This window comes from Pyrus communis, chromosome 3 (genome assembly GCF_041283825.1).
Source record: "Pyrus communis isolate YQ-2024b chromosome 3, ASM4128382v1, whole genome shotgun sequence".
Lineage (NCBI taxonomy): Eukaryota > Viridiplantae > Streptophyta > Magnoliopsida > Rosales > Rosaceae > Pyrus > Pyrus communis.
In genome coordinates, this window is record NC_142567.1 from 1278712 (window position 1) to 1305510 (window position 26799).

Here is a 26799-nt window from a genome sequence, read left to right on the forward strand (position 1 = left end):
GTGAAATTTGAAGATGTGTCAAATGCCTTGATGAATTATGAAATGAGGCATAGAGATAAAAATCATGATAGCACCTCGGAAGCTTTATTTGTTAGAGGTAGATCATCGGAGAGAAGATCATCTTCTAGTAGGAAAAAATCACAGTCTCGACCTAGAGGAAACTCTAAAGGTAGAAAACCTTTGGAAAGGGATGAATGTGCTTTTTGTCGTAATAAGGGCCATTGGAAGAAAGATTGTCCTAAATTGAAGACCAAAGGTAAAGAAAGTTCTGAAGCTAATGTTGCTGAAGTTGAAACAGATTTTCCTGATTTTGCTTTAACCACTTCCTCATCATTTGATTGTGCTACTAAGTGGGTGTTGGATACGGGTTGTACTCATCATATGACTCCTCACAAGGATTGGTTTTCAAGCTTGAAAGAGTTTGATGGCGGTGTTGTGTTCATGAGAGATGACAATCCTTGCACAACAAAAGGGATTGGTACAGTTCGTTTGAAGTTGCATGATGGCATGGTTAAAGAGTTGACAGGTGTTCGGTATGTACCGAATTTGAAGAAAAATCTTATTTCTTTGGGAACTTTGGAAGCCAAGGGCTTCAGGTTTCATTCAGATGGGCAGACATTGAAAGTGACTTATGGTGCACTTGTTGTGATGAAAGCTCCTCGATGTGGCCATTTGTATTTATTGCAAGGAAGCACTGTGACAGGTGAAGCATCTGTAGTCTCAGAAAATATGGGCACATCCGATTCTGATACTACTAGATTGTGGCATATGAGATTAGGCCATGCCGGTGAGAAAACTCTACAAGGGCTTGTGAAACAAGGTCTTCTAAAAGGTGCCACGACTTGTAAGCTTGATTTCTGTGAGCATTGTGTCTTGGGGAAGCAAACTAGAGTGAAGTTTGGTACTGCTGTACATCAAACGAAGGGCATTCTTGATTATGAGCATTCGGATGTTTGGGGTCCTATAAAGACTCCCTCTTTGAGTGGTAGACATTGGTTCATGACCTTTGTTGATGATTATTCAAGAAGGTCTTGGGTCTACACTATGAAGCACAAGAGTGAGGTGTTGAGCATTTTCTTGGGTTGGAAGAAAATGGTTGAGAACCAGACTGGGAGAAAGATTAAGATTTTGAGATCGGATAATGGTGGTGAATACACATCCGACCCTTTCTTTAAAGTTTGCAAAGAGGAAGGGATTGTGAGACATTTTAGTGTCCGGGGAACTCCACAACAAAATGGAGTTGCAAAAAGATTGAATCGAACCTTGCTTGAGAAGGTTAGATGCATGTTGTCTCAGTCGGGTTTGAGCAAGTCGTTTTGGGCAGAGGCAGTTACTTATGCATGTCACATCATCAACCGATTACCCTCAGCTGCTGTTCAGGGTAAGACGCCAATGGAGGTATGGACTGGAAAACCTTCTAATGATTATGATTATATTCGTATTTTTGGTTCACTTGCTTATTTTCATGTAACTGAAAATAAACTTGATCCTAGAGCCAAAAAGGCTATCTTTCTTGGTTTTAGTAGTGGTGTCAAAGGTTACAGGTTATGGTGCCCGGAGATGAAGAAACTTGTAATCAGCAGAGATGTGACATTTGATGAAGAAAATATGTTCAGAGACTCTGAAAAGAATGTGAAAGATGTTCAACAGGTGGAGCTTGAGAAAGTTGCCTCTAGTACTTCAAATCCTATTTCCACTGATGTCGAAGCCACTACAAGTGAAGAAGTGGGAGACCATGAGGATGTTGAAGAAGTTGAACTTGAAGATTCTATTCAAGTTGAAGAGCAAGTTTCACCTCAAGAGTCTATTGCCAAGAACAGAGGAAAAAGACAAATTACCAAGCCAGCTCGGTATAGTGATTATGTTGCTTTTGCTCTTCCTATTATCACTGATGAGATTCCATCCAATTTTGAGGAAGCCATTGAGAGTGAGGAAAATGAGAAGTGGTGCAATGCCATGGGTGATGAGATGAATTCTCTCTTGAAGAACAAGACTTGGGAGTTAGCTAAATTGCCTAAGGGTAAGAAAGCTATTGGTTGTAAATGGGTGTATGCCAAGAAAGAAAATGCTGATGAGAAAAGCAATGTAAGATTCAAAGCAAGATTAGTTGCTAAAGGGTATGCACAAAAGGAAGGCATTGACTACAATGAAATTTTTTCTCCAGTTGTGAAGCACTCCTCAATTCACATTATGTTAGCTCTTGTTGCACAATATGATCTTGAGCTTGTGCAACTCGATGTGAAGACGGCTTTCCTACATGGTGATTTGAATGAAGAAATCTATATGTGTCAACCGGATGGGTATAAAGTGAAAGGGAAAGAAAATTTGTTTTGCAAGTTGAAGAAATCACTTTATGGCTTGAAGCAATCTCCAAGACAATGGTATTTGAGGTTTGATAAATTTATGAGAGGCCAAAATTATTTTAGAAGTCAATATGATCATTGTGTGTACTTCAAGAAGTTGCAAGATGGGTCTTTCATTTATTTGTTGATATATGTTGATGATATGTTGATTGCCTCAAATAATGTCGAAGAGATTGATAAATTGAAGAATCAAATGAAGAATGAGTTCGAGATGAAGGATCTTGGTGAAGCAAAGAAGATCCTTGGCATGGAGATCACTAGAGACAGAGAGAAGGGTCTGGTTTGTTTGAATCAAAGACAATACCTTGAGAAGTTGATTCGGAAGTTTGGAGTTCATGATTCAACTAAACCGGTTAGTACCCCTTTGGCTCCTCATTTTAAATTGAGTTATCTACAATGTCCTAAAGCTGATAAGGAGAAGCTGCAAATGAAAAATATACCATATGCAAATTTGGTTGGTAGTTTGATGTATGCAATGGTATACTCTAGACCAGATATTGCTCATGCAGTTGGCATGGTGAGTCGATATATGCATAATCCTGGTAAAGAGCACTGGCAAGCAGCTAAGTGGATATTGAGGTATCTCCATGGTACTCAAGATGTTGGTTTATGCTTTGAGAGGGATGACTCTGGTATTAGTCATTTTGTTGTTGGTTATGTTGATTCAGATTATGCAGGTGATCTGGATGGAAGGAAGTCTACTACAGGCTATGTGTTTACTATGGCTAAAGGGCCAGTTTGTTGGAGGTCCATTTTGCAGTCGTCTGTTGCATTGTCTACTACAGAGGCTGAATATATGGCAGTTGCTGAAGCTATAAAGGAGGCCATTTGGATACATGGACTGATTAGAGATTTGGGGGTTGATCAGAAGCAGGTGAATGTGCATTGTGATAGTCAGAGTGCCATTTATTTGGCTAAGTATCAGGTTCATCATGCGAGGACCAAGCACATAGATGTGCGTTATCACTTTGTTCGTGAAGTAGTTGGTGAAGGGGAGATCATTCTCCAGAAGATTCCAACTAAAGACAACCCCGCTAATATGTTGACTAAGGTTGTTGGTGTAGCCAAGTTTGTTCATTGCTTGAACTTGGCTCGCATTTTGCCTATTTAAAGAAGGCGTTGAGCAGTAGGAGTTTTGGAGCATTTGGCTCGGCATTAGTTGTTCTCTTGCTAGTGATTGGGAGTGTTTTTTTGTGGTGATTGTGTTGGTTGGCTTATCATGGCGTCTTTCGGAACTTGGCCAAGGTGGAGATTGTTGGAATATGTGGCCAAGTGGCCAACTCACATCCACTTTCGGCTAATAAAATAATAAGGTGGACAAAATCATTGTTGCTTTCCTTGTTTTGAGGAGAAAAGGAAAAGGCTAGCAAGTAGCCTTATTATTTTATTTGTATTTGGTTGTTTTTTAAAAGGGAATGAAGGGTGCAGCCGAGTGTAGAGAAAAAGAAGGAAGGGCACCATTTGTTTTTTCAGCATTCCTTTTTGTGAGAGCACCGAGAGTAGAGAAAAGTGAGGGAGCTCATTTCAGTTTTGGGAGCAAGGGAGAATTGCAGAGAGCAAGGGAGAGTTACAGAGAGCCTAAAACAGAAGAGAAGTTGCTGCTTCATTTGGTTAGTAATCATCTACCAAAGTAGTTGTTGTTGTAATAGCTTTGAGCTATATGTATAGAGAAGAAATTATTCATTATATTTATTTCTCTATTTGTTTCTTTAGTGTGTGAGAGCTATTGGGTGTATTGGGCTTTTGGGTTGTGAGATTGTCAACACTTTGTAAACTCTCATTTGGTTGATAGTGGATTATTGGGTGAGCTCCTACTGCTCCGAGGACGTACTCCAGTTACACTGACTGTGGAGGAACCTCGTTAAAATCTTGGTGTTATTTTCTATTTTGTTCTTGCATTTCATTTGATATATTTTCTGTGGGTTAGCTTGATTTGGTTCCACGTGGTTTGGTGCTATCCTAGCACAACATTTTCGGGTTCTAGTTGGGAAGTTGCCTATGCCTGCCTCAACAAAGAACGTGCCAATCACGCTATGACCCTCAAATTCGGCCTTGGGGCGAAGAAGGTTTGAACTTATGGTGCTATTAGTTTTGATATGTCTTTTCAAAGAACAAATGGTTGAAAGGTAATACGCGCGAGCTTTGGTTCGATGAACCAGTAGCATTTTGCTCTCCAAAGTTCACATATTGAACTACACGTGATTTGATTTTCTCTACTTGACGAGATATGTACATAATCCCTTCCGAATTCAATCACACTCCTGACTCACCAAAAGCCACACGCAACACCCCCCACCACCACACACCGCCCCCCCCAAACCCCCCCCCAAACCAACCCCCCCCCCCCCCCCCCCCAACTCTTCTCCCTCCCTCCCAAATTCACCCATGTTCATGGGATTCTGGCTATGAATGGATAAGCTTATAAAATTGCTATGAATGGATGAAACTTAACTTATTCTTTTTTATTGATAAACATAGGCGGAACTGGGTGATAACCTGATACAATAAGATCCAGTTGGGTTTTCTTGTCACACAAGCATTGTAATTAATTGTAGATTAGCCTTTCTTACTCTCCAAAGGACGAGTCCTAATTCTTGAAACCCAATACTTTGTGATGTACATATATAAAGGGGTTAACCTTATAAATAAAAACCATACAGTTTAACATTTTTATATAACCTTTTTGACGAAATAGGTTCGTTAAGCCTTGTTCCAGCACGTTGAAAGCGGTGCCAACGAGTACTGATCAATCTGCCCCGGAATCTATGATGGTCCCGGTGTTGTGTCCCCTACGAACAAAGACTTCTCTAGGTATTATGCCTACTAAGTTGACGTAGTAGTGACTTTCCCCACGGTACTCCACCAAACTTGTTGTAGACATGCCTTGTCCCCAAGCTGCACCCATTATTCCCGCGAGACGAATTTCCTGGGATTCTGTCGTAACGACCGAAACCAATACAGTCGGTTGCACACCCAAAAACTATATCACGAACAGTCGGTTGCACATCCAAAAACTATATCACGAACAGCTACTGAACCAAAAGTGAAGGTTTCACGTCCCGCAATTCCACTCACGGGTGAATTGTCAAGGTATTCTTCTCTGAACTTGATAGGATTGCGGCCTCTGTGGACAGGCCGGAAAGTTCAGCACAGGGACTGATTGCCCCAGTGAGGAAGTCCAGCGTTGGCTGGCGAGGGAGCCCAGGCAGGCCCGAGTGCCTGAGGTGAGTTTGACGTCAGACGCTTGTTTTAATTTTTTTTTCCTGTCAGGCGCGTCGTGTTCAAGCGCGCGTGAGCGCACGTCAGGGGACAGAAAATCAGAAAAGGGGCCCGCGGTACACTAATTTTTTGTTACCGTTGGGGAGCCACGTGGCTTCCCCACGTCCGTTGGATTTCAACAGCTACAAATTGTGGACCGTTGGATTTCCAACGGTAATAAAAAATAAAAAACCTTATTTAATATCAGCCGTTGGATCTGAGATCAACGGTCCACGTTATTCAACTTTAAAAAAAAAAAAAGAAAAAGAAATGTTACCGTTGTGCCACGTGGCACAATTTGGAGTGTTGGAATTCAAATTTGTTTAAATCCAACGGTATAGATTAATTAGGTGAATAAAAAAAATTTAAAAATGTAAAAAATTATTAAAAATCCGAAAAAAATTGATTTTACTTTTCTATACTAATATTTTATTGTTATTGTCTTTTCGAATAATGATACATAGCGCAACAAAAACAATAAAAAATCTTATCCGAAATTACAAATAAAATTATTTTGTATTATTTTATAAATAAATAAAATAGCCAATTATCAAGGCTATTCAATGTAGGGGTGGAGATGCAAAATGCGGTTACTATTTATTAAGAGCAGTTACTATTCACTGGGTGGATAGCCCTAGGGGGCCTCCACCGCGGTGGAACTGCTCTTAGGAAAGATGGGTTGAACCTGGTGGAAGCAGTGGCCGGTTCTATTGCAACCTTCGCACTGTGTCCATATGGTATCGCTGCCTGTGTCAAATCCTAAGAAGTATGATACGTATTTTGGGGTTCTAGTTGGGAAGTTGCCAATGCCTACCTCAACGAGGAACGTGGCCATCACACCATGAAGCTCAAATTCAGCCTTCGGGCGAAGAAGGTTAGGACTTATGGTACTATTTGTGCTGATACCTCTTTTCAAAGAACGAATGGTAGAAAGGTATTGCGCGCGAGGTTTGGTTCAACGAACAAGTAGTTCAATGGTTTGAGCATGGGTAAGGTTGCCGGGGTAGAAGGGTGAGTCGGGGGAGTCACGGTGGATCAGCCTCATGGTGAAGCCATTGGGTTTATTCCCAAGTACAAGAGTAATAGTTGTACTCAAGAGAAACAAGGTTGCACATAAAATGAAGAGAAGGCTTATTGGTTTGGCCATATGGCCAATGGCTTCTATTTTTTGGGTGGTTGTTGTTGTGGCTTAATTTCAGTAAGAGATGCCAATATTTATACATATAGCAAAATGCTCAAAAATCTTTGAAGGTTAAAAGTTAAATCACTAAATTATCATCCTGGATATCTTCTTTGTTTTTCCCCCTTCTTTCTCTCTTTCTTTAAAGTTCAAATCAGGATTTAGTTTTATTAATATCAGAATCAAAGGATTAATTTCTTTATCAAATAAATTTAAGTTTTAAACGAAGAAAGATCTCACTTTAACTAAGGTGACTTTGTATGAAAAGTTCTAATATAACAGAGACCTACTATATATATATTGTTAATAAAACTCAAATAAGAAAAAGCAAATCGACTGATTATGTTTAAATGAAATTTAGGGGTTTTTGAATTTTAATTCTTGAAAAAAGATTGAAATTTTGACAAAAAAAATTGATGTTTTTTTTTTTCTTTTAAAAGGGGGGGACAACTGGTGGCAAGTCATGGTTATCCACCCCCTTCGGGGGCCCCGAAGAGATTATGGGGAATTTCACCTTATGTGTAGAACTATGTAGGTTTTGTTGTTTTTTTTTTTTTTTTTTTTTGTTTTTTGTTTTTAACAAACGATATTATCTACACTAAGGGAGGGAATGTGCTTAGCCTCACAATGGGTTAACAATAATGTGGTTCAAATTAAATTTGTCTTTGGCAAGAATCAAACCTAGTATATCTCACTTACAAGTGAAGAGTAATATCACTAGACCATAGTACTAAGTGGCTAAATAGTTTTATTTTATTTTTTATTTTTATTAATACAATGGTAGCGTAGTAATCTGTCTTAGCTATTACTGAGTACCAAAAGTTTTTTTATATTTAATTTTATAATTGAAAGAAAATGAAACGTAAATATACAACATATTTCTATATGGCATGCTTCTCACATGTATTTCATGAAAAATTGTCTCATTTAATAATCAATCAACAATAATTAATTAATATGAGTGAACAATTATCCTTAGTAAATGTCATACTCATTTAAAAATAACTAAAAGATAATAACTTAATTATCTCATGCAATCAAAGACTTTGCAAATGACCATTTACCATAATGGTAGAAAAGTGTTGGTCCCCTTCATTACGGCGTAAGTTCAAATCTCGTTGACTCCTAATCTAACATCTAAAGTCTAACTTAAGCATTGAAAAGCTTTTGGTTCACACCACACCAATGTGACAAGGTCTTAACGATCTTTTCTTTCTTGTGTGCAAGAACACCTACATCATTCTGCATTTGTGTCGAATTCGTTAATATGGAAATTTAAGCAAGGAAAAAAAATCTTAATATTTAAAAGTCTATTATTTTCTCCACAAAAGGAGTTTTATTTTAGAATATGTTAACATGGAAGTTTTTATTTTGAATTGTGCTAAATCAGATATATGGTTATATCCGAATTTCACACAAATGAAGTATGCGTAGAATGACGCCGTTCCCCTAATGATAAGTCTATCATTTTCTCAGTAAAGGTATTTTTTTGTTTGTTGAGAATATGCTAATATGGGAGTTTTTTTTATTTATTTTTTTATTGTGCTAATAAGGAAGTTTAATCAAAGGAAAAAAAAAATTCCTAATATCATTAATTTATTGATTATGGCTCATACATCATAATCATATACTATGAGCAGCAAGCAGCCCTATTTTTCTTTTTGTAAAATAATTAATGTTCTCTTACAATCCGCATGGAATTAATAGTCTACACAAAAAATTCATATAGTAATATTTTAGACATCCGAAAAATTTTAAACGTGTAAAATCAAATATAATTAATGAATTTACTAATGTGGAATTAATGCGTTTTATTAGAATAAAAAACTTACGTCGGGTTTTTTTTGTGGAGAAAATTAAGTTCAGTGGCTAAAGCCATATTTGTATTAATAATTTTTTTTAACAAGGTATTTCTATACTTATTTATATTGGTTTTGACTGCTAATATAGGAGGCTTTTTTTTTTCTCTCTTTTTTGAGAATATGCTAATATATATGGAATTTTAAGAAAAGGAAACAAATCCAAATATTCTTAATTATTAATTACGGCCATATATCCGTATACTATAAAGCAGTAAGCACCATTCCAGCCAACCCAAGCCATTTTGAATTTGGAAAAAGAAAAAGGCATTGAACCCTTCCAGCAGAAAATAATGACTGCAGTTGATCATGTTGTTTACAAACTATCAAACATTAGTTTGCTCTTGCTGCTGTCACTACTGTGGGGTGGTACCATTGTTGTAGCCAAACCAAACAATGGTTTCAGCACCCAACTCATACACATCTTTTCACCACAATCGCCTCTTTACCCCGGGAACATTTCCTACACAGAAGAAAATCAACTACTCTTACAACAAACGAATGCGCGAAAGCGGTACATAGATGCTACCATTGCAGCAGCCCTCCTCAGCAATAATATGTCACAAACTACGAAGAACCCTCTTGATGAATTGCCTCGTCTTAAACTCGAATTTTACCCTTATGGCATGTACATTGTACAACTTGGGCTTGGCACTTTCGATGCTAAGTTCCCGGCCAGCACATTTAAAACATACTACTTGTACACAGACACCGGGAGCCAACTCATTTGGACTCTGTGTGAGGACTGCCTAAAGCAAAAGCCTCAACCGAAATGCTTTCAAACCAGGGATCCCCCCTTCCCTAACAGCCAGTCCAAAACCTATATGCCTCTTCCTTGTGGTGGTCACCGCCTTTGCAAGCCAGGCAAATGCAAAGGGGGTATCTGCTCCATGGACTCTACGTACCAGGACGGCAGCGGTGTCCGTACTACTCTCGGAAGTATGGATTTTGACATTAAATTTAAGTTTTGATAATATTATCCAAATCTTTGCAATATTTATTAGTTACATACAAAATAGAGCTAGATGGACACCACCATAATTTTTTTTATGCGGATTCTTTAGAGTGTTTGTCAGTTTTGTATGCTTAAATAACTTTTTTTTTCTTATTTGAAAAGTTCATGCTCACCACATAACTTTACTGGACCAAATACTCATTGGCTAACAAAATTTTAAATTAATTATCTCATGATATCGATATTTATTTTAGTTATGGTCTGTATATCTAATATTTTGTTCATATCTGAAACTTTAATGGTATTATAACATTGTTTTTAAACCTTTTGTATGTTTGCTTACATCAATATTTAGTACGTGCGCTGGCTAGCACAACTAATGCGGCACATAACATGAAAGTTGTTCACTAATGAAAATGTCATTCCGTATAATTTCTCATTTCATTGCAGGTGAAGCTTTCAGTCTTTTGACAACCAGCGGGCGTGCACAGGCTATTGGTAACATAGTGTTGGGTTGTGCTTATGACGCGACGGCGGACATCTTTGGCGCGGGTGAGGACTATAAGGTATCCGGAATGTTGGGTTTGGGATATGATCCTATTTCCTTTCCAAACCAAATATCCCATCTTATTGATGGAGCATTCTCATTCTGCCTAACACGCCGGAGAGATGTTCAAACATATCTCCGATTTGGTTCCGACATCCCACAACCACTTGGTGGCGTACGCGTCACGCCATTAGTTCTTTCTGATCTCGTACCCTATTACCATGTCAACTTGAAGGCAATAAGTGTGGATGGACACAAGCTTCTAATTAATCCGACTGTTTTTGAGATCCGGAAGCGGGGGACAGAAGGAGGATGTATTATAGACAATGGAAGTTCTTTTACTCTTCTCATCAACCCTGCTCACCAGGCATTGGTTATGTATCTGCAGATGCATTTTCTGAGATACCCTAGCTTTAACAAGGTTCTTCCCCCTATTTATCCCAAGTTTGAGCTTTGCTACAACTGGTCGCCGCCTCCGCGCGAGGCTAACGAGGCCCTCCCTACTATTACCTTTCACTTTGATGGTCCTAACCATCCGAACATTGACGTCGCACCCGAAAGCGGTTTCATATTGATGCACGACCGGTCGTCTAACAGAGATGCTTTATGCCTGGCGTTCGTTCCAGATGATGTTCGTACTATTTTCGGATCGTGGCAACTAAGCGATTACAGATACATATTTGACCTTAAAAGGAGCCTACTCAAGTTTGCTCCAGAGGATTGTGCTAAGAATTCTTGAGCAGCTCAAAGCTTAGACGATGCTGAAAATAAATTGCCTCAAGTTCTCTTATGATGATTTGGTCATGTAATCTTCTTCCTTTGATATATAGGAGTTGGAACCTTTCATTTTCTCTCTCATTTCATTTAATCAGTATCCAAATATTTGAGTTTTTATTTCGTTTTCTGAAAGATCGCTCTTGAATTACAACCTTTTTGCTCTCGTTTTCTCCTTATGCATTCTTCTGTTTGTTCAACCCAAAGGCTATAAAAACGGGAAGAAAGCATGCAGGGGAAGTGCATAATCTCTTCCTTAAAGACTGTAAAATGGAATACTGTAGTACATTGAGCAATGTGCAATCTATTTTTGGAAAATGTATTGGGTTGGAAGTACAGAGTTGTAAAATGAGGCCCTTAACTCAAGTGAGGTCCAAGGTAGACCTTGGTTTCCTTGCATGGTACCAATCCGCTCCTAGTTCCTAATCCCATCCAATCCACGCCACCAAACATGGCGTATTCTAATCCAATCCAATCCTTGATTCTCATGATAGAAAAAGAGTAAATTGTAGCAATAGTATTTCAACTTTAATCAAATTGGGCCAATGGTCCCTCAACTAAAAATTCATTACCATTGGTCCCTTAACTCATCAAAATGTGTAGCTATGATATTTTTTGTCAATTTTGTTATAATTTTGTCAAAATAAGTTAGGTTGGAATGACCATTGCTACAATTGAGATCGCTCAACTCATCACAACGTGTAGCTATGGTCATTTTCATGAACTTCGTTAGAATTTTGTCAAAATAAGTTATGTTGAAATAACTATTGCTACAATTAGGTTAAAGTTGAGGGACCATTGCTCTAGTTAAGTTAAAGTTAAGGGACCATTTCTCCAGTTGGATTAAAGTTGAGAGACCAATGGTAATGGTCTTTTAGTTGAGGAACAATAGATGCACGTTTTGATGAGTTGACAAACCAATAGTAATGGATTTTTTGTTGAATGATCATTGCTCTAATTGAGTTAAAGTTAAACGACTATTGCTACAATTTGCTCACAGAAAAACGGTTAATGATTTCCCTTCTCTTCTTTGAACCTGCGATCCAAACTCCCACAAAAACGAAACGAGAGGAGACCATCATATTTTAGTTCAAAGGAAAAAGAAGTTTTAAGCCATAATTTAACCCGAAAGATTTCGAAAAATACGAGAAAAAAAATAGAAAGAAAGAAAAAGTAAAAAGTTTTCATCTAAGTACACAATTACAAACTACTTGGAGTCCAAGCATTACGACTGTGGATTGCAACCTACTTGCCGATCATTCGCAAGCAATCTTGGTGTCAAAGCTGCTAAGGCAAATGGCAAATGCCTGAAAGGCTGAGATTGGATACTGATAATCCATGGTGAATACATCCTTACCCACTTTTCCAAACTGAAGAATCACATTTTCATGCTCCTGGCCCGCAACTCCATTCTCCGGAGAAGAAACCAGCTGAAAATTTTTAACTGAGGCAACTGTTACTCGTCCGTTGAAGTTGAGACACCAGCACTGGAGCTGTTCGTGCCACCTAGGCGCCTTGTTTCTCAATGCCAGCATGCCTTCATTCTCACCAGACTCTAGTGGAGATGGGAAATTCTCTGTCCGGGTTGATGTTGATCTGAAAAAAGGGACGGATGGAAAACTATCCAGGTTGCTATGCAGAAATTCAGTCTGTGTGGGTGCCACGCCTCCTGGCTCAACAGCACGGGCAGGGATGGAATCCATTACACAATGCATTCTCCTCGGACCTCTGATATTGACAGTATTTACATAAAATGTTTAAAAAAAAAAAAAAAAAACAACCCTAGAGAAAGGAAAGTTACGATCATAAAGCTTTAGGTAAATTGTCTTCAACGTTAGTTTCATTTAAAGGCAAGACCAGGAAGTTTCAAAAAGAAGTTTCTCATACCTGGCACCCATGACGTTCAACTCATAAGCAATGTGGGCCACAGGATAGTTGCCAGCAGGAACTCTGGGAGAGACTTTATTCACAAGCCTGGTTGAACGACATTTAGTGACTTTGGCTCCACTATTAGTAGGTTGCGCATCATAGATTGTGAATTTAGTGCCCAGAAAATTTGATCTGTTTGAGGAAAATGGGCCAATCAACTTAGGGCTAAAAGATGATCAAGATTTAGTCATGTTAAAGGGCTGATGAACATACCTGAGTTTTCCAACAAAGGCACTGTTCCCTTTCGACACATCCTCGGCATTCAAAGAGATGATGTAGTCTGTGCAGGTTGGGCGTCTACACTTTTTTGCCGCAAGAAGGAACTTCCCATCATCAGTTGAGGCTGGCAAGTACAAAAGCTAAAACAATTACATTTACATCTGGAAAGAAAACTTGATCTTAAAATCTAGCAAGGAACTTAATGAAACCCGAAATCAAAACCTTATCAACCTTTACCATGAGCATTATAGACAACCCAATAAAAGAAAAACTTGGCAAGCACAACCACACAGGACAAAACATTCAGTAATTACCTTGACTTAAACCCAGAAAAAGATAATATGTCTGGTTGCTACGACTCCGCTTTATATAACACTGCAGGAGGGAGTTCCTTGGACCAGGCTGCAAAATAGTAAACAAAGACTTCAACTGATATTTCAATGGAGAAGGGGTAGATATGATAACAACATGATTGTCGAGTAATAAGAAATTAATCTAAGAAGCTTTATGAAAACTTTTAATGAGAATATATGTCAAATTTTAAAAAATCACATCAATCACAAGAATGTTAACTTTCAAATCAGTCCAAAAATGTTACAAAATTTGAACGTGTCGAGTAATAAGAAATTAATCAAAGAAGCCTTACGAAAACTTTTAATGAGAATGTATGTCAAATTTTAAAAAAGCACATCAATCACAAGAATGTTATGGTCTTTGGAAAACTTTCAAATCAGTCCAAAATGATACGAAACATTAACACTTGAGCCAGTCAGATGCCGCCTACCCTATACATTAAAACTTTTCATTTGGTCCTTCAAAATTATTAAGATCACAAAACATGAGCATCATAACCATTACTAAGTGAAACACTCATACCAGTATACACAGTGTCCATCATAATTCATGAATATGCATGTCAAAATTTGCCAGCTAGCATTGTTACATACGATATAAGCATATTTTCCTAACTCTGAAAATCAATTCTAAGTTATACCAAGAAACGTATTAACGAAAAATAAATACATTATAAAGCACAATTGGGAAATACATGAACAAGAATCTTTATTAGGAAGGATGCGGGCCGGTCTCACAAACCTGCTTCAAAGAGATCGGGAATGTCAGCTTGCCCGAAACTTCTGGGGATTTCACAATCTCCTTCATGATTTCTCTCCAATTCCTGCAAACACCAGCACAACACACCACATTTTTCCTTGGAGGCCATGTATCATCAGACGCCTCTATTCTCATCAACACATCTCTCAAAAGCTCCGGAGGCATGTTCGCCCAACAACTCTGCTTCAATGCATCAACACGAAATGAGGTATCCTGAACGACCCGCTGAGACCTCGATCTCATTCCAAATTTAACATCAAAGCTTTTCCTAGAAATGCTCCCCAACTCACCTTTCATATCTTGAATCATACTCTTAAAAGACATCGCTGCTTCCCTAACCCTTGCCTTCGCAAAACTCAAAACCGCAAAACTTCCTATGAATCCTCCAACCTCTTCAGGCTAGCCCACATTCATCTCAAAAAACCAGAACTTCACCCCGAAATGTAAGATACTTAGCCCTAAGAAACAAAACCCAGAAACCTAAACCACCAAAGTTCGATGCTTTCAATCAAAACAGCCAACCATTAACAATTCACTATAAAATTTCTTCCCTCAAATGTGAATCCAATAAACACCATCCTATAGATCATTGACAAATCCATTAACTGAAACATACCCAGTACAGATCAAACCGCCGAATAGAATCAAAATCTGATATTTTCCCACAGATCTCTCTTTCCAACAGTTGCAAAATTACCCTACGAGAAACTAAAAGTCTAACATTTCTGATAACCCATTAAAGCTTCACACTTCTACAGAGATTGAGCCAAACAAACCTCGGAAACCAGCTTACAGGACCAGATTTTGAGTCAGAGACTGATACCCATTTGCGAAAAATGATGTGAATTTGGGCGCGGAGGATTTACATGGCTTTGGTGATCAGTGTTTTTGCGCCTGCCTGGGTGCTGCGGTCGCTGAGAGAACACGGTGATGGCAGATGATGGGTTCTGTTACCAATACACTCCCTCCTCCTTATCCATATACTTCTAGTTCCTATTGTCCGAATTCGAGTTTGGTTCCGGGTTTGGATTGTTCTGGTGGATTGGATTAATGGGTTTTGGTTTTTCTAGTTTAGCCCAACCCAACAATGGATTGATAAGATTAAACATGGCATTTGAACAAATTTGATATGATTTGGAAGAGTGGTCCCCCCGGCGCGCGCGCGCGGGGTGGGGGGTGGGGTTTGGTTTTGGGATGGAACACTTTTGCATTAACGGTTGGATTAATTTATTGATTTGGAGTGGATTTGGTTTTAAATGATTAGATTTGTTTCGACCATTGAAAGTTTCTGAGTGCTTGATAGCGCGAAAGTACTATCGTAACAATGAATAGATATTGACATAATTTTACTGTTTTGTTTTTTGAAATTTGACAATTGCGAGGTTCTAAGTTTTGTCATAACAATAAGTAGATATTACGAAATTAACTATTTTCGTTATGTGAATTGGACTGTTGAAAGGTTATGAGCGCTTATTAGCTCGCATATATTGTCGCACGGTAAGTAAATAATAACATGTTTACTATATTATGTGAATTGTTGAAAGGTTATGAGCATTTAATGCCACACAAGTATTGCGGAAATAGTGACTAGATGTTGGCAGATTTACTATTTTGGATATATGATTCGACCGTTGAAAAGTTATGATTGCTTAAATTGCATGCAAGTATTATCTATGACATGAACCAGTTCGTTTTAAAATTTTTGGAAGAGATTTTTCAATGTAACCGGAACACGGGATGATACATTATGTGTCACTATACAAATGGTAGAATATGTGTATTAAAAAGTTAATAATTTAAAAAAATAAAAATTTTCACCACTTATATAAAAACACATGATGTACCATCCGTGTTCAAGTTACAATGAAAAATTAGCATCTCTGTACCTTTGTCCTGCTCTCATAGGATAATTCGTGATAAAGGTAATTGAACCTTTTTCTCTCCAGATTTGAGTGAATGGGTATGTATCCAGACGTAGGCACGTAGTCCTTCCGAATGCTTATTTCTTGTCAGGACAAATGCACCTATTTTTCAACATGGGGTAGTGTCATTGGTGGATAGTTTTCATAAATTGGGAGGTCAGCGACCAAAAATCACCGTGATTGTAGAAAGTTTAATTCTCGACCTGGCTTGACACGTTCGATCCTGATATTCTTTCAAATACCAGGATAGATACGTGTTGGCTGAGACTTGAAGATGACAAAATCATATTAAAATGCATGAGAATAAGAAATAAATAAGACTTATAAATTTAAATATAATGAATATGCATTTAAGGAACGTGTTCATAGCATACAACTAATCTAGAACACTAAAAATTGAATGAACAAAGGAGTGGGTCCTACCCCAAGAGGACTCGAAAATGCCGATACGGAAGTGCCTTGACACCGAGATTGTACACCTCGATTCTAAATCCTGAGGGGGTGTAAAACAAATATGAGTGGACCAAGTTGATATATATATATATATATATATATATTAAAACAGTTATTCAACATATGAACCTCCAAAGTTTTATGAAAACTAATAGCATAATATGTAATAGGTTTTCTGAAAATCCTAGTATGCCATAAAACATTTCATGAAACATATGTCGTATATAGTGTGCTTGCTAGTGATATCAATATCAGTATCTCTCGACGCAAAGCCATCAATATATACCTCTTGCCATCCATATATCTCCCTTAGCCAAACATCTCCCTCGTCCGTAGGCAGAACCATGACCACTAGATACGCACAAAATCATTGAACATAGTTTTTCCAAACATAGATACATATATCTCAAAAATATCTTCATAGTATAAAGTCATCCATCATCTATACTATAAAGAAGTGTGTAAAAGCATGTTCATAAGCAGTATAAAGTCATCCATCATCTATACTACAAAGAACATGAGTTCAATAAAATATTTTATTCCAAAATATTTTCAGTAAGCGTAATATCTCATAAAACGTAATCATTAAATCATGCTTTTCATGACACACCCTGACCCGGAATATCCATTAGGACCCTAAAGGCGTGCTGGCCGACACCAGAGAGGTGACGAAGCCATAAAGTGTGATAATGTATAAAGTATGAATACATTAAAATCTTAAAATGCCTAAGTACCTGAGTGCGCGGTGAGCGGGTATAGACCCATTTCACGCGTGATACAGAGTATAAGTATAGTACAGTAAAGTAAGATAGTGATTATACCATCAAAAGAAGCCACATGTACTGGGAAGTGCCACAAATCCTCATCGATACGAAAACTCTGCTGCTAGTACCTGGAAGGGTGCATAAATAGAAAATGTGAGTGAGTGATCGAAACAAGGATTTTCAAAATCATTTCCATTATCAAAGGTAGTAACCCCTCGCCGAAAGGCCTATATAGTTTCCAACAAATCATACTACGTAAAAGTATGAAATCAAAAGAAGACTAATAGTAAACCCGAAAGTATACCACTATCCAGCATCTCATTGGCAATACAAAGAATCACGTTTTTAATAAACCATATTAGCATGCAAGTCAGAATCACCTATGGTGACTTGTACAACTATGCACATATCACATCACATATCATCACATATCTCATCATGTATAGCTAGTATATAAGTCGGAGTCACCTATAGTGACCTATACGACTTATTCATATCTCATCATCATTGCTAGCACATATAAGTCGGAGTCACCTATAGTGACCTGTATGACTTATTCATATCTCATCCAATCTCTCAACAATCATTGCTAGCACATGTAGCTCCTCAATCAATTCCTGCACACGAGTTGAAACCACCTAAAGTGGTATGTACAACAGGCTGGGTGTAAATAAATACGCTCAAATGCTACGATCACGTGAAGGCTATGTGAAGTATCGCATGTCACCTACAAGTCGGAACCACCTAACGTGGTCTGTACGACAGGCTGGCACTTACCTTGGATCCAAGATGAGCGTGTAGTACGGGAGGTGAACAATCACGTGAAGGCTAGGCCCTGGCCACGAGCGGGAGCATTAACACCGAGGTGCAGGTTTATGAGCTCTAACATATTTCAATACAATTGTACTCACTACCATCATTATCATCAAATTGTACTTACCTGAATCTTACCTGAGCGTCTGCAGCATCATTTGGCACTTCAAAGCATTCACAATAATTAGGTTCAGGTAATAAACATATGAGTATGCCATGATGTAAATCTGAAATTCAACCATATTATAAACATTTCCAGATATATAGACATATATACAAATGACATGAAATGCATAACTGTAACACCCCACTCTCAAACTATTTACTTTCGAGAATAATCATCAATGATAAGTCCAAATAGACACTAATTAAATTAACTATCACTACTTACCTTTCCTTACCTCAATTTCTTGATTCTTCACATCTTAACTTATGACCAACATTTAACTACCAAAACCTAAGGTTAAATTTCCCATTTTTCACCAATCTCCCTCACACTGCTCAATTCCACAAGCAAGGCTATTATCTCAAATATTTAGTCTCGTTTATTGTATGGTTACATCTAACGTCTTGTTAGACTGCCTACGTACCCTAAATAGGGATCAAGCCATTCGTAGTTCACACTAGTCCTCCAAAGCATTAACAAAAATTATATGAAATTCAATTTGTAAACGTTTGTGGAATTATCAGTCATATATATACAATAAAAGGAAAAGACCCACTCACTGGTATATGGAAAGGTCGCAGCCCCCTAGCCTCGAGTGATTGCGCTCGTCCTCGAGATAGGTCTCACTTATATGCGAAACAACTATAAAAACGTTAATTTAAAGCACATAAACGAAACTAAGTAATAACTTCTCAAATATTACTCAAATGGGGTGTTTGAATATACCACCGTGATTTACTCAACCTCACGAACATCCCCATATTTTTAGAATAATTTTTCGACCACCCATGCGCCGGCCAAGGCACGGCCAGACGCACCAGCCACACGCGGCCAAACCCTAACTGGGCGTAACGGTCGTTAGGAATATTCCGTTAAAACCTTAACAAAAGTTAACGGCCTTTACCTGATGCCGTTAGAATATTCCATCAACTCTGACGAAATATTCTCCTCCTTCTTTAGTAAGCCTCGCCGGTCGCCACAGTCCGCCGCCGTCTGCAACTCGAATTCTCGCAGGTTTCTGGAAAAACTTTAAAACTTCATATCTTCTTCATTTCTCAACCAAATTCCACGAAATTTGTACCAAAATGAAGCTTACAACGAGTAGAACAAAACCTTACAACTTTTGTGACCCAAAACCCCTAAAAACTCATAGGAATATCCTTCGATATTCCAGTCACCTCTGCAACTTGCCAACCCGAGCTTTCCGACGTCCAAAATCTTCCAAAATTATTCCTCGAGCATCGTGAAGATGTTCTAAAGCTTCCTATAAGCTTAGAATCTTCCAAAAACTTCACAATTACGTGTACATGAACAGTACCTCAAATCGGAGGTTATGGTTCTCGGGTTTTCCGACAGCTTCACGTCCTAAAAATGGTATAGCTCAACTCCTGAGCTTGAAATGAGTCCAAAAACACTAACAATGACCACAATCCGTGAGTGGAGAGGTTAGTTTCGAAGTTGTTCGTACAATTGTACGGAAATGGAGGAAAATCCGAGAGTGAGGAAAGAGAGGGCGGGTCTAGGGGTTTGTTTTGGTGTATGTGGGTGTGTGTATGTCCTGATGGCAACCAACCCAAAACAAAAGAAAACAAATCACCCAAGACACCAACTAACGTCCAAGGGCAAAATCGTCATTCCACGCCATCAAAGATAACTTTCGGGACGGGCTATCACATTTCATGTATGCATTTCTACTATTAAAATATGGATTTTAGAAGGGGTCCACTCACAGATACTTCGCTGCCGAAAAGCTATGCAAACTAGCGAAGATGGAAACGCCACAAATAATTGCCCATAAGCACATAAACAATTAATAAAACTCTATTAAAATGATTGAATTTGAGAAAACATACCTCAAAAACAGATCCAGGACGTCGAATTACCCTAAGAAGGATCCTAGGTAAATTTCAAAAAAGTCAACACAAAGAATATTCCTGATTATATTCCATAAATATTCCCTAACGGAGGGAATATTCGGACATCCAGATGGTCACTTGTCATGGCTGATGGTCTAATGTTTCAAGTACGATTGCTACTTGTGTTTTTGATGGATGGCTTGTGAAGATTGATGATGAAAACTCAAGAGACTTGATCAATTTTTACAAAGGGGTCTATTTTCTTCTTAAGTAGGGATAAAACATAGCAGATTAATTTGGATATTATATCTGTCTCATTTGAAGAATCTGCTTAAGGAAGGGTTATTGTTACGAGGGTGCATGGACGAGGAATCTACATTTCTGGTGAATGATGATCAGCTTAAGAAGGAAAGTCGACATCCATTGACGTTGAATCTGCAATTGTATTTGGATCACGTTGGGGTTTGGTTTGAAATGCCGGGGAAGCAGGCAAAGAAGGCAGCCTGCATATTTGGAAGGGAAGCTAGAAAATTTTCAAAAGAAAAGTCAGCAAGTGGAGAAGAAAAGGATGTCTACGAGTAGGAGTACCATTTGCATTGATCGTAGTTTTGGGAGCCTTTGCTCGATAGCCCTTGTTGTCCCCGCAGCGGAAGCTGTCCATATCGGGTCGAGGCACAAATGCAGACTGCAAAGATCAACCAAGTAAACAAAGCTCTAAAATTGGAACTCATTGCTAATGACGAATATCGTGTGGTTTGTATGGTTGGCAAACTGACCAAGTTGAAGAAGTTGTCACCTTTAATAATCTCATGGGTGCATATAGCAGAAAAATAGAGATTTTTTTAGTGCATCGATATTTTTTACACTAAAAGGATGAGGAGTTCCGCTAAGTCACATAATGAGTAGCCTAATTTGATATCGAATTCGCTATCCATGCGATTCAAACCTAAAACCTCTCACTTTCAAGTAAAAATAAATATCATCAGACCATAGTACTGAGCGATGAAAAATAGAGATTTAATTTTGTTGGAAAGCTGCTGGTAGAAGTGAAGGTATATGTGAGAATGGAGCCAAATGTCGGATTCTATACGTCCTATGACTATTGAGCGCATATGAGAGACAAGAATATGAAAGGCATGGCCGCAGCCGTTGAAGTTCTAGATGATTGGTAACTTCACTTACATGAGAGGGATAAATGTAAGAATGCCAAGTGGCATCTCCGTCTTGGATATCAATTTGTACGCCTGTCCTCCTCTCGTTTGTCAATCTCACTCGACTTGGGAACGAGAGTTTTAGCTTTTGGATAATGTTAGAGAAATTAAAATTTACAAACTAAATGATGTGTCATAAAAAAAAATAGGCATGTTGATAAATAATTAAATAAAAATTCAATCATCAACAATCATATCATTTCAGTGTGCATGAAATACGGTCCAGTACCTCAAGCGTAATGATATAATTTGTTGGAGTTTTTTTTCCCCAAATTTCCAATCAATTATATTAGTACATTTGGTATATCAAACCGTAATCCGTCACATTGAAAAATTTGTCCTCGAAACAAATGAAAATGACGATTAAGATAAAAAAGAAAAATGTAGCTAGCATTTCTCATTTTAATTAATTAATTAATTTGTTTCCTTTTCCTTAATCGTCTACAAAAACAAGGTCAGAGTTTTGTAGTTATTATAAGCAACAACGTCTAAACCTTCAAAGCCGGCCGTTGTTGTTAATTGCCCAATTGGCGGGGAATATTATACTTTCCTCGTCGCGTAGACTGCACAACACGGTCAGATCCCGGTCCCACTTCAATCCAACGGCCGTATATAACCCAACAGTACCCTTGAACGTTGCCTATAAATACTCCTCTCTCCTTTCTTTCGCGGTCTTTCAAGTTTCTCCTTTTCTCTCACTAAAAACTCGTTATTAACTCCTTCGCAGTCAGTCTCTCTCTAGAACTCTTTGATTTCTCCTGTCTCTGAAACTCCGCCTGCTCCGATTGTACTCCGACTCGAATTCTCTCTCCCTCTGCTGTGGATTGCGATCACAGGTGAGCGATGTTATTTTTCTGACTTCTGTTTGGTTTCCGAGAAAGTGGAAGAAAATTTGAAAAGAGTTTTCTAACTTAGAAAGAAAAGGAAACTTTCTTTTAATTTCTTAAAGCCTTAAGCTTTACTTGAAAATCGGTAACCTCAAAATCAAATTTAGTGTATTTGTTCTATGTGCTTGAATTTCATCAAATTTTTGTTAACGTTTGGTTAAAATCTTCATTAGTGTATACGATCGAATGCTTAGTTTTTTTTTTTTTTTTTTTTTTTTTTTTTTTTTTTTTTGGGACGGTGAAGTTTGGTAGGGTTTCGTGGCCGATGGAGGTCTCTAGCTTGGTGAGATTGGGGGTGAGATCGGCCACCAGTGAAGCTTCCGTAGATTCGATCACTTTGTTCGTGGTGCTCCTATGTTTATGCATTGTGATTGGTCATCTTCTGGAGAAGGCTCGATGGATGACCGAATCAGTAACAGCGCTTCTCATTGTAAGTTTCCTCAGATTTTTATGCTTTAGAACTGGTTTAGGAATTCGATTGCTTCTCTAAATCGAAAAGTCAAAGGTGCTTCTAACCACATTTGTTAACTAATATATAAGTACTTCTGGAAAAGCGCTTAGATATTTAATAAAAGTCTGAGTATGTTTCTAGTCTAGCAGAAGCACTTATGGGCAGAATTGGATATTACCTAATTGTTCTGAAATTTGTGGATGACTGTTATTGGGGTTTGATTGCAGGGTCTTTGTACTGGAATTGTTATTCTACTAACTACCAAAGGGAAAAGCTCACACATCTTAGTATTTAATGAAGATCTCTTCTTTATATATCTTCTGCCACCCATTATATTTAACGCGGGGTAAGCCATGTATTTCGTATCAATTTCATATCTCTTCTTTCTCATTGTGATTTGTGTGCGTGCGCGCGTGTTTGTGCGTGTGCTCCTTGGGCAATATATTCAAAAGGTGGGAAGGTTCATCATGACCAAGTCTGAGTCGTTTAAGTAACATTTTGTTTGGCATTTAACATGTCTCTAATGGGATGGATACAAAGGTTAAGTTGTTTTATACTTGCATCATTCCTCATTATGTTTATATTGAGGTGTCTTAAATTAGGGTTTTATCTGTACTTTTTCCTCACAGCTTGTTTGTGATTGTTTTTCTGTGACCAGAGTTTATACTTATCTTTCCTGGCCTCATTCTTTTCCCACACCAGATTTCAGGTGAAGAAGAAGCGGTTTTTCCAGAACTTCATGACAATCACGTCATTGGGTGCTGTCGGCAGTTTAGTATCATTCGTAATAATATGGCTAGGTTAGATATCCTAACATGCCATGGTAAGGCTGATATTACAAGAGAAACGAATGAAAACTACGGTTTTTAATGTTTGCAACTTCACGATCTTGATGCAGGTTCAATGCATTTGTTTGAAAAATTGGACGTTGGTTTCCTTGAGATGGGGGATTATCTAGGTAATCTCTTCGTTACTTTCTTATTTTAGTCTACATAACATTCAATTGAGTTTGCCCTAATATTTGTTTTGTATTTGAAAAATACATCGTTTTGTTTGCCTTTTATGTGCTCTTAGTTTTTGTTTCACTTCTGTAGCACTCGGAGCAATCTTCTCGGCTACAGATTCAGTTTGCACCCTGCAAGTGCTTAATCAAGATGAGACACCTTTACTCTACAGTCTAGTTTTTGGAGAAGGTGTTGTAAATGATGCCACATCTGTGGTACTTTTCAACGCAATTCAGAAATTTGATCTCTCTCACATCAACTCAACCATTGCCTTGAAGTTTAGTGGCAATTTCTTATTTCTGTTGTTGACAAGCATGGTGCTTGGTGCAGCGGTGACTCTCTCTCTCTCTCTCTCCCCCTCCTTCCCTCCGTCTCCCTCTGTGTGTGTGTGTGTGTGTTTGTTTGAAGAGCGTGCATGTAAATTTTCTCCGTCTCATGAAATGTAACCTAAATCAATTTTCATGCATGATATCAAATTGTAGGTTGGATTGCTTAGCGCATACATCATAAAGAAGTTGTACCTCGGCAGGTAGTGCTGATGACCATTTCTTATAATAATACACTATTTTTCAATGATCATGTCACTGTGTTCCTCTGATAATAATTTTTAAAATTTGTCCAGGCACTCGACTGATCGTGAAGTTGCACTTATGATTCTAATGGCTTATTTGTCATATATGGCGGCAGAAGTAAGATTTCGAACCGCTTGGACTGAAAGCTCCATCTAGTTTAGCTTCATATAGTTTAGCTGCAGATATTTATTTCTTGTTCAATTCTGACCAATTTTGTTCATCTTCCAGCTATTCAATCTAAGTGGTATTCTTACCGTTTTCTTTTGCGGGCTTGTCATGTCACACTATACCTGGCATAATGTAACTGAAAGTTCAAGAGTTACAACCAAGTAAGCCAACTTTGCCAATAGTTTGCGTAGCAACGAAACTTATTTGCTTTTTCTCATACAAATGCACACAGATGTAAATGTATATAAAAATACAGAATTTGGACAAAGATGTCTTGTGTCTGTTTCTCACATGCTATTTCCGCAAGTGCAGGCATGCTTTTGCAGCGTTCTCGTTTGTTTCTGAGATCTTCATCTTTCTGTATGTTGGTATGGATGCCTTGGACATTGAGAAGTGGAAATTCGTAAAGGAGAGGTAACACCTGTACAAGCACATCATATAATTTGTAAAACGTATAACTCATTATGACAGGCATGCATTTTTTACTTTCGTCCAAATGGAGCTTATTTTCCTTGTTCGTTTACACTTTACAGCCCTGGGACATCAATTGGAGTCAGTTCGATATTACTTGGCCTGGTTCTTGTTGGAAGAGCGGCTTTTGTATTTCCTCTATGTTTCTTATCAAACTTAACCAGGAGATCTCAGATTGACAAAATTGGGTTTCAGCAACAGGTTAGCTATTTCCGAATCTGTTACTTCAAACTTTTCAGCCTGTTGAATTTCTTAGTGATTGACTCGTTGACATAACTCAAACAGGTGACAGTATGGTGGGCAGGACTCATGCGTGGTGCTGTATCCGTGGCTCTTGCTTATAATTGGGTAAGAATAGGATCAAATTTAATGTGTTTCCTAGTTTTCTTTTACTGCCACCCAATATTGTATTTGGTTTATACAGATTGCGTGCAATTACGAGCACTCGTTATTCATCTGCAGTTGTGTTTTAATGTAAGGAAGTTTGTATTATGTTGTGTTTCTTCAGTTTGCAATGTCAACGCATACTGAACAGCGTGGAATTGCAATCATGATCACTAGTACGATAACCGTAGTTCTCTTCACTAATGTGGTAAAATACTAAATCGCTGGTTAACTTTTTTCAGTTCATATGATCAACTATTTTCTCATGAGTCCATTCTTTAATTCCAAATCGTTCTTTGGCCATTGTAGGTGTGCGGATTATTGACTAAGCCTCTCGTAAGGTTCTTGTTGCCGCAACAGAAACACTTAGATAGCGTGATGGTGTCCTCTGAGTCGGAGATGTCTCTGGCTATGCCACTCCTCGCTAATGAGGAAGATCCAAAGTCAAATATGTCTAGCGATAACATTCCCCGTCCATCCAGCCTGCGCATGCTCTTGACGACACCAACTCGTTCTGTCCATTACTATTGGAGAATGTTTGATGATGGTTACATGCGTCCTGTCTTTGGCGGTAGAGGATTCGTTCCTTATGCTGCCGGTTCACCGAATGGAAATATGCATCAACCGCTACTCAGTGAGCAGAAAATTGTAGAGTTGTAACTTCAGGATTGATTGCTCGTTGAGTTTCTTCGGTGTAAATAGTCAAAATTATAATTTATAGGCAGTTCTTCCTGAGCCTCATCAGTCTAAGAAACTCGTTTGGATGTACTTTTAAAAATGTCTAAAAACGCTTTTAGAGAAAATGTTTTTGGGTTCCAAAAGCACTTTAAGTGCTTTCTGCAAGAAGCACCAGTTCCAGGAAGCATTTTAAGTGTTTTTTCATGATTTACTTGCATTTTTACTAATGATTGGTTCCAAAAACATTTTCACCAAAAACGTTTACAGTTATTTTAAAAGCACATTCAAACGATTATTGGTCTTGTAGTATTGTATATGGAACTTATGAAAGAGATAGGATCAATTGTACTGTGCCTTGGTGTACAAGATAGTGTTTTCAGTTAATACAACGAGGATGACATAAAACCAAAGCCTCGTCGGAAACAGACATAAAGTAGACAAAAGCCAAACCCCGAGTGAAATAATATAAAGAATTACACAAGGCCACGCAAAACAAGATTAAGATAGTGAGTAAAATCTTACTTTATTTGAAATAACAATATGACAGCTGACTCCAATTTCACAACAGAACTTTAACTTGTACTCATCACTCTGAAATAAACTCGATTTGATGCTCTTTGTTTCTCTCTTCACCTGATTGACACTCTCAGATCTCTATCTCCTTACGTGGTGACGAGAAGAGGCTTGGAGGCAGTATCATCGCTAGGCTTATCGGGAGTGTCATCCTTAGGCTTAGTGGGAGTATCATTGAAGCAACCACAGCAGCACAAGATCCTGCAATAACACCGACAGCAACACACTT

General features: G+C 38.2%; 3 protein-coding genes across 4 annotated transcripts; 2 read left to right on the forward strand and 1 right to left on the reverse strand.

Moving 5' to 3' along the window:
• Positions 1-8953: 8953 nt before the first annotated feature.
• Positions 8954-10901, forward strand: LOC137714655 (aspartic proteinase nepenthesin-1-like). The gene is made up of 2 exons (XM_068453812.2): positions 8954-9599; positions 10066-10901. Exons 1-2 carry the CDS (start codon positions 8954-8956, stop codon positions 10899-10901), a joined length of 1482 nt encoding a protein of 493 aa, XP_068309913.2.
• A 1038-nt stretch (positions 10902-11939) lies between these two features.
• Positions 11940-15233, reverse strand: LOC137715252 (tubby-like F-box protein 3). Its single transcript, XM_068454507.2, has 5 exons — positions 14180-15233; positions 13399-13486; positions 13079-13208; positions 12824-12997; positions 11940-12664 (listed from the first exon to the last, which is right to left on the reverse strand). The coding sequence occupies exons 1-5, from the start codon at positions 14519-14521 to the stop codon at positions 12193-12195; spliced, it is 1206 nt and encodes a 401-aa protein (XP_068310608.1). The 5' UTR covers positions 14522-15233; the 3' UTR covers positions 11940-12192.
• A 6803-nt stretch (positions 15234-22036) lies between these two features.
• On the forward strand, positions 22037-26402 carry LOC137715921 (sodium/hydrogen exchanger 1). Of its 2 annotated transcripts, none has more exons than XM_088690511.1 (14): positions 22037-22218; positions 22522-22699; positions 22948-23066; positions 23423-23520; positions 23619-23678; positions 23815-24056; positions 24207-24253; positions 24347-24413; positions 24525-24625; positions 24777-24878; positions 24998-25136; positions 25221-25283; positions 25444-25527; positions 25629-26402. In XM_088690511.1, the coding sequence occupies exons 2-14, from the start codon at positions 22535-22537 to the stop codon at positions 25977-25979; spliced, it is 1638 nt and encodes a 545-aa protein (XP_088546637.1). In that variant the 5' UTR covers positions 22037-22218; positions 22522-22534; the 3' UTR covers positions 25980-26402. The 2 variants fall into 2 exon arrangements, with proteins under 2 accessions (XP_088546637.1, XP_068311386.2); XM_068455285.2 differs by having other exon boundaries at positions 22039-22218; positions 22514-22699.
• Positions 26403-26799: the final 397 nt, after the last annotated feature.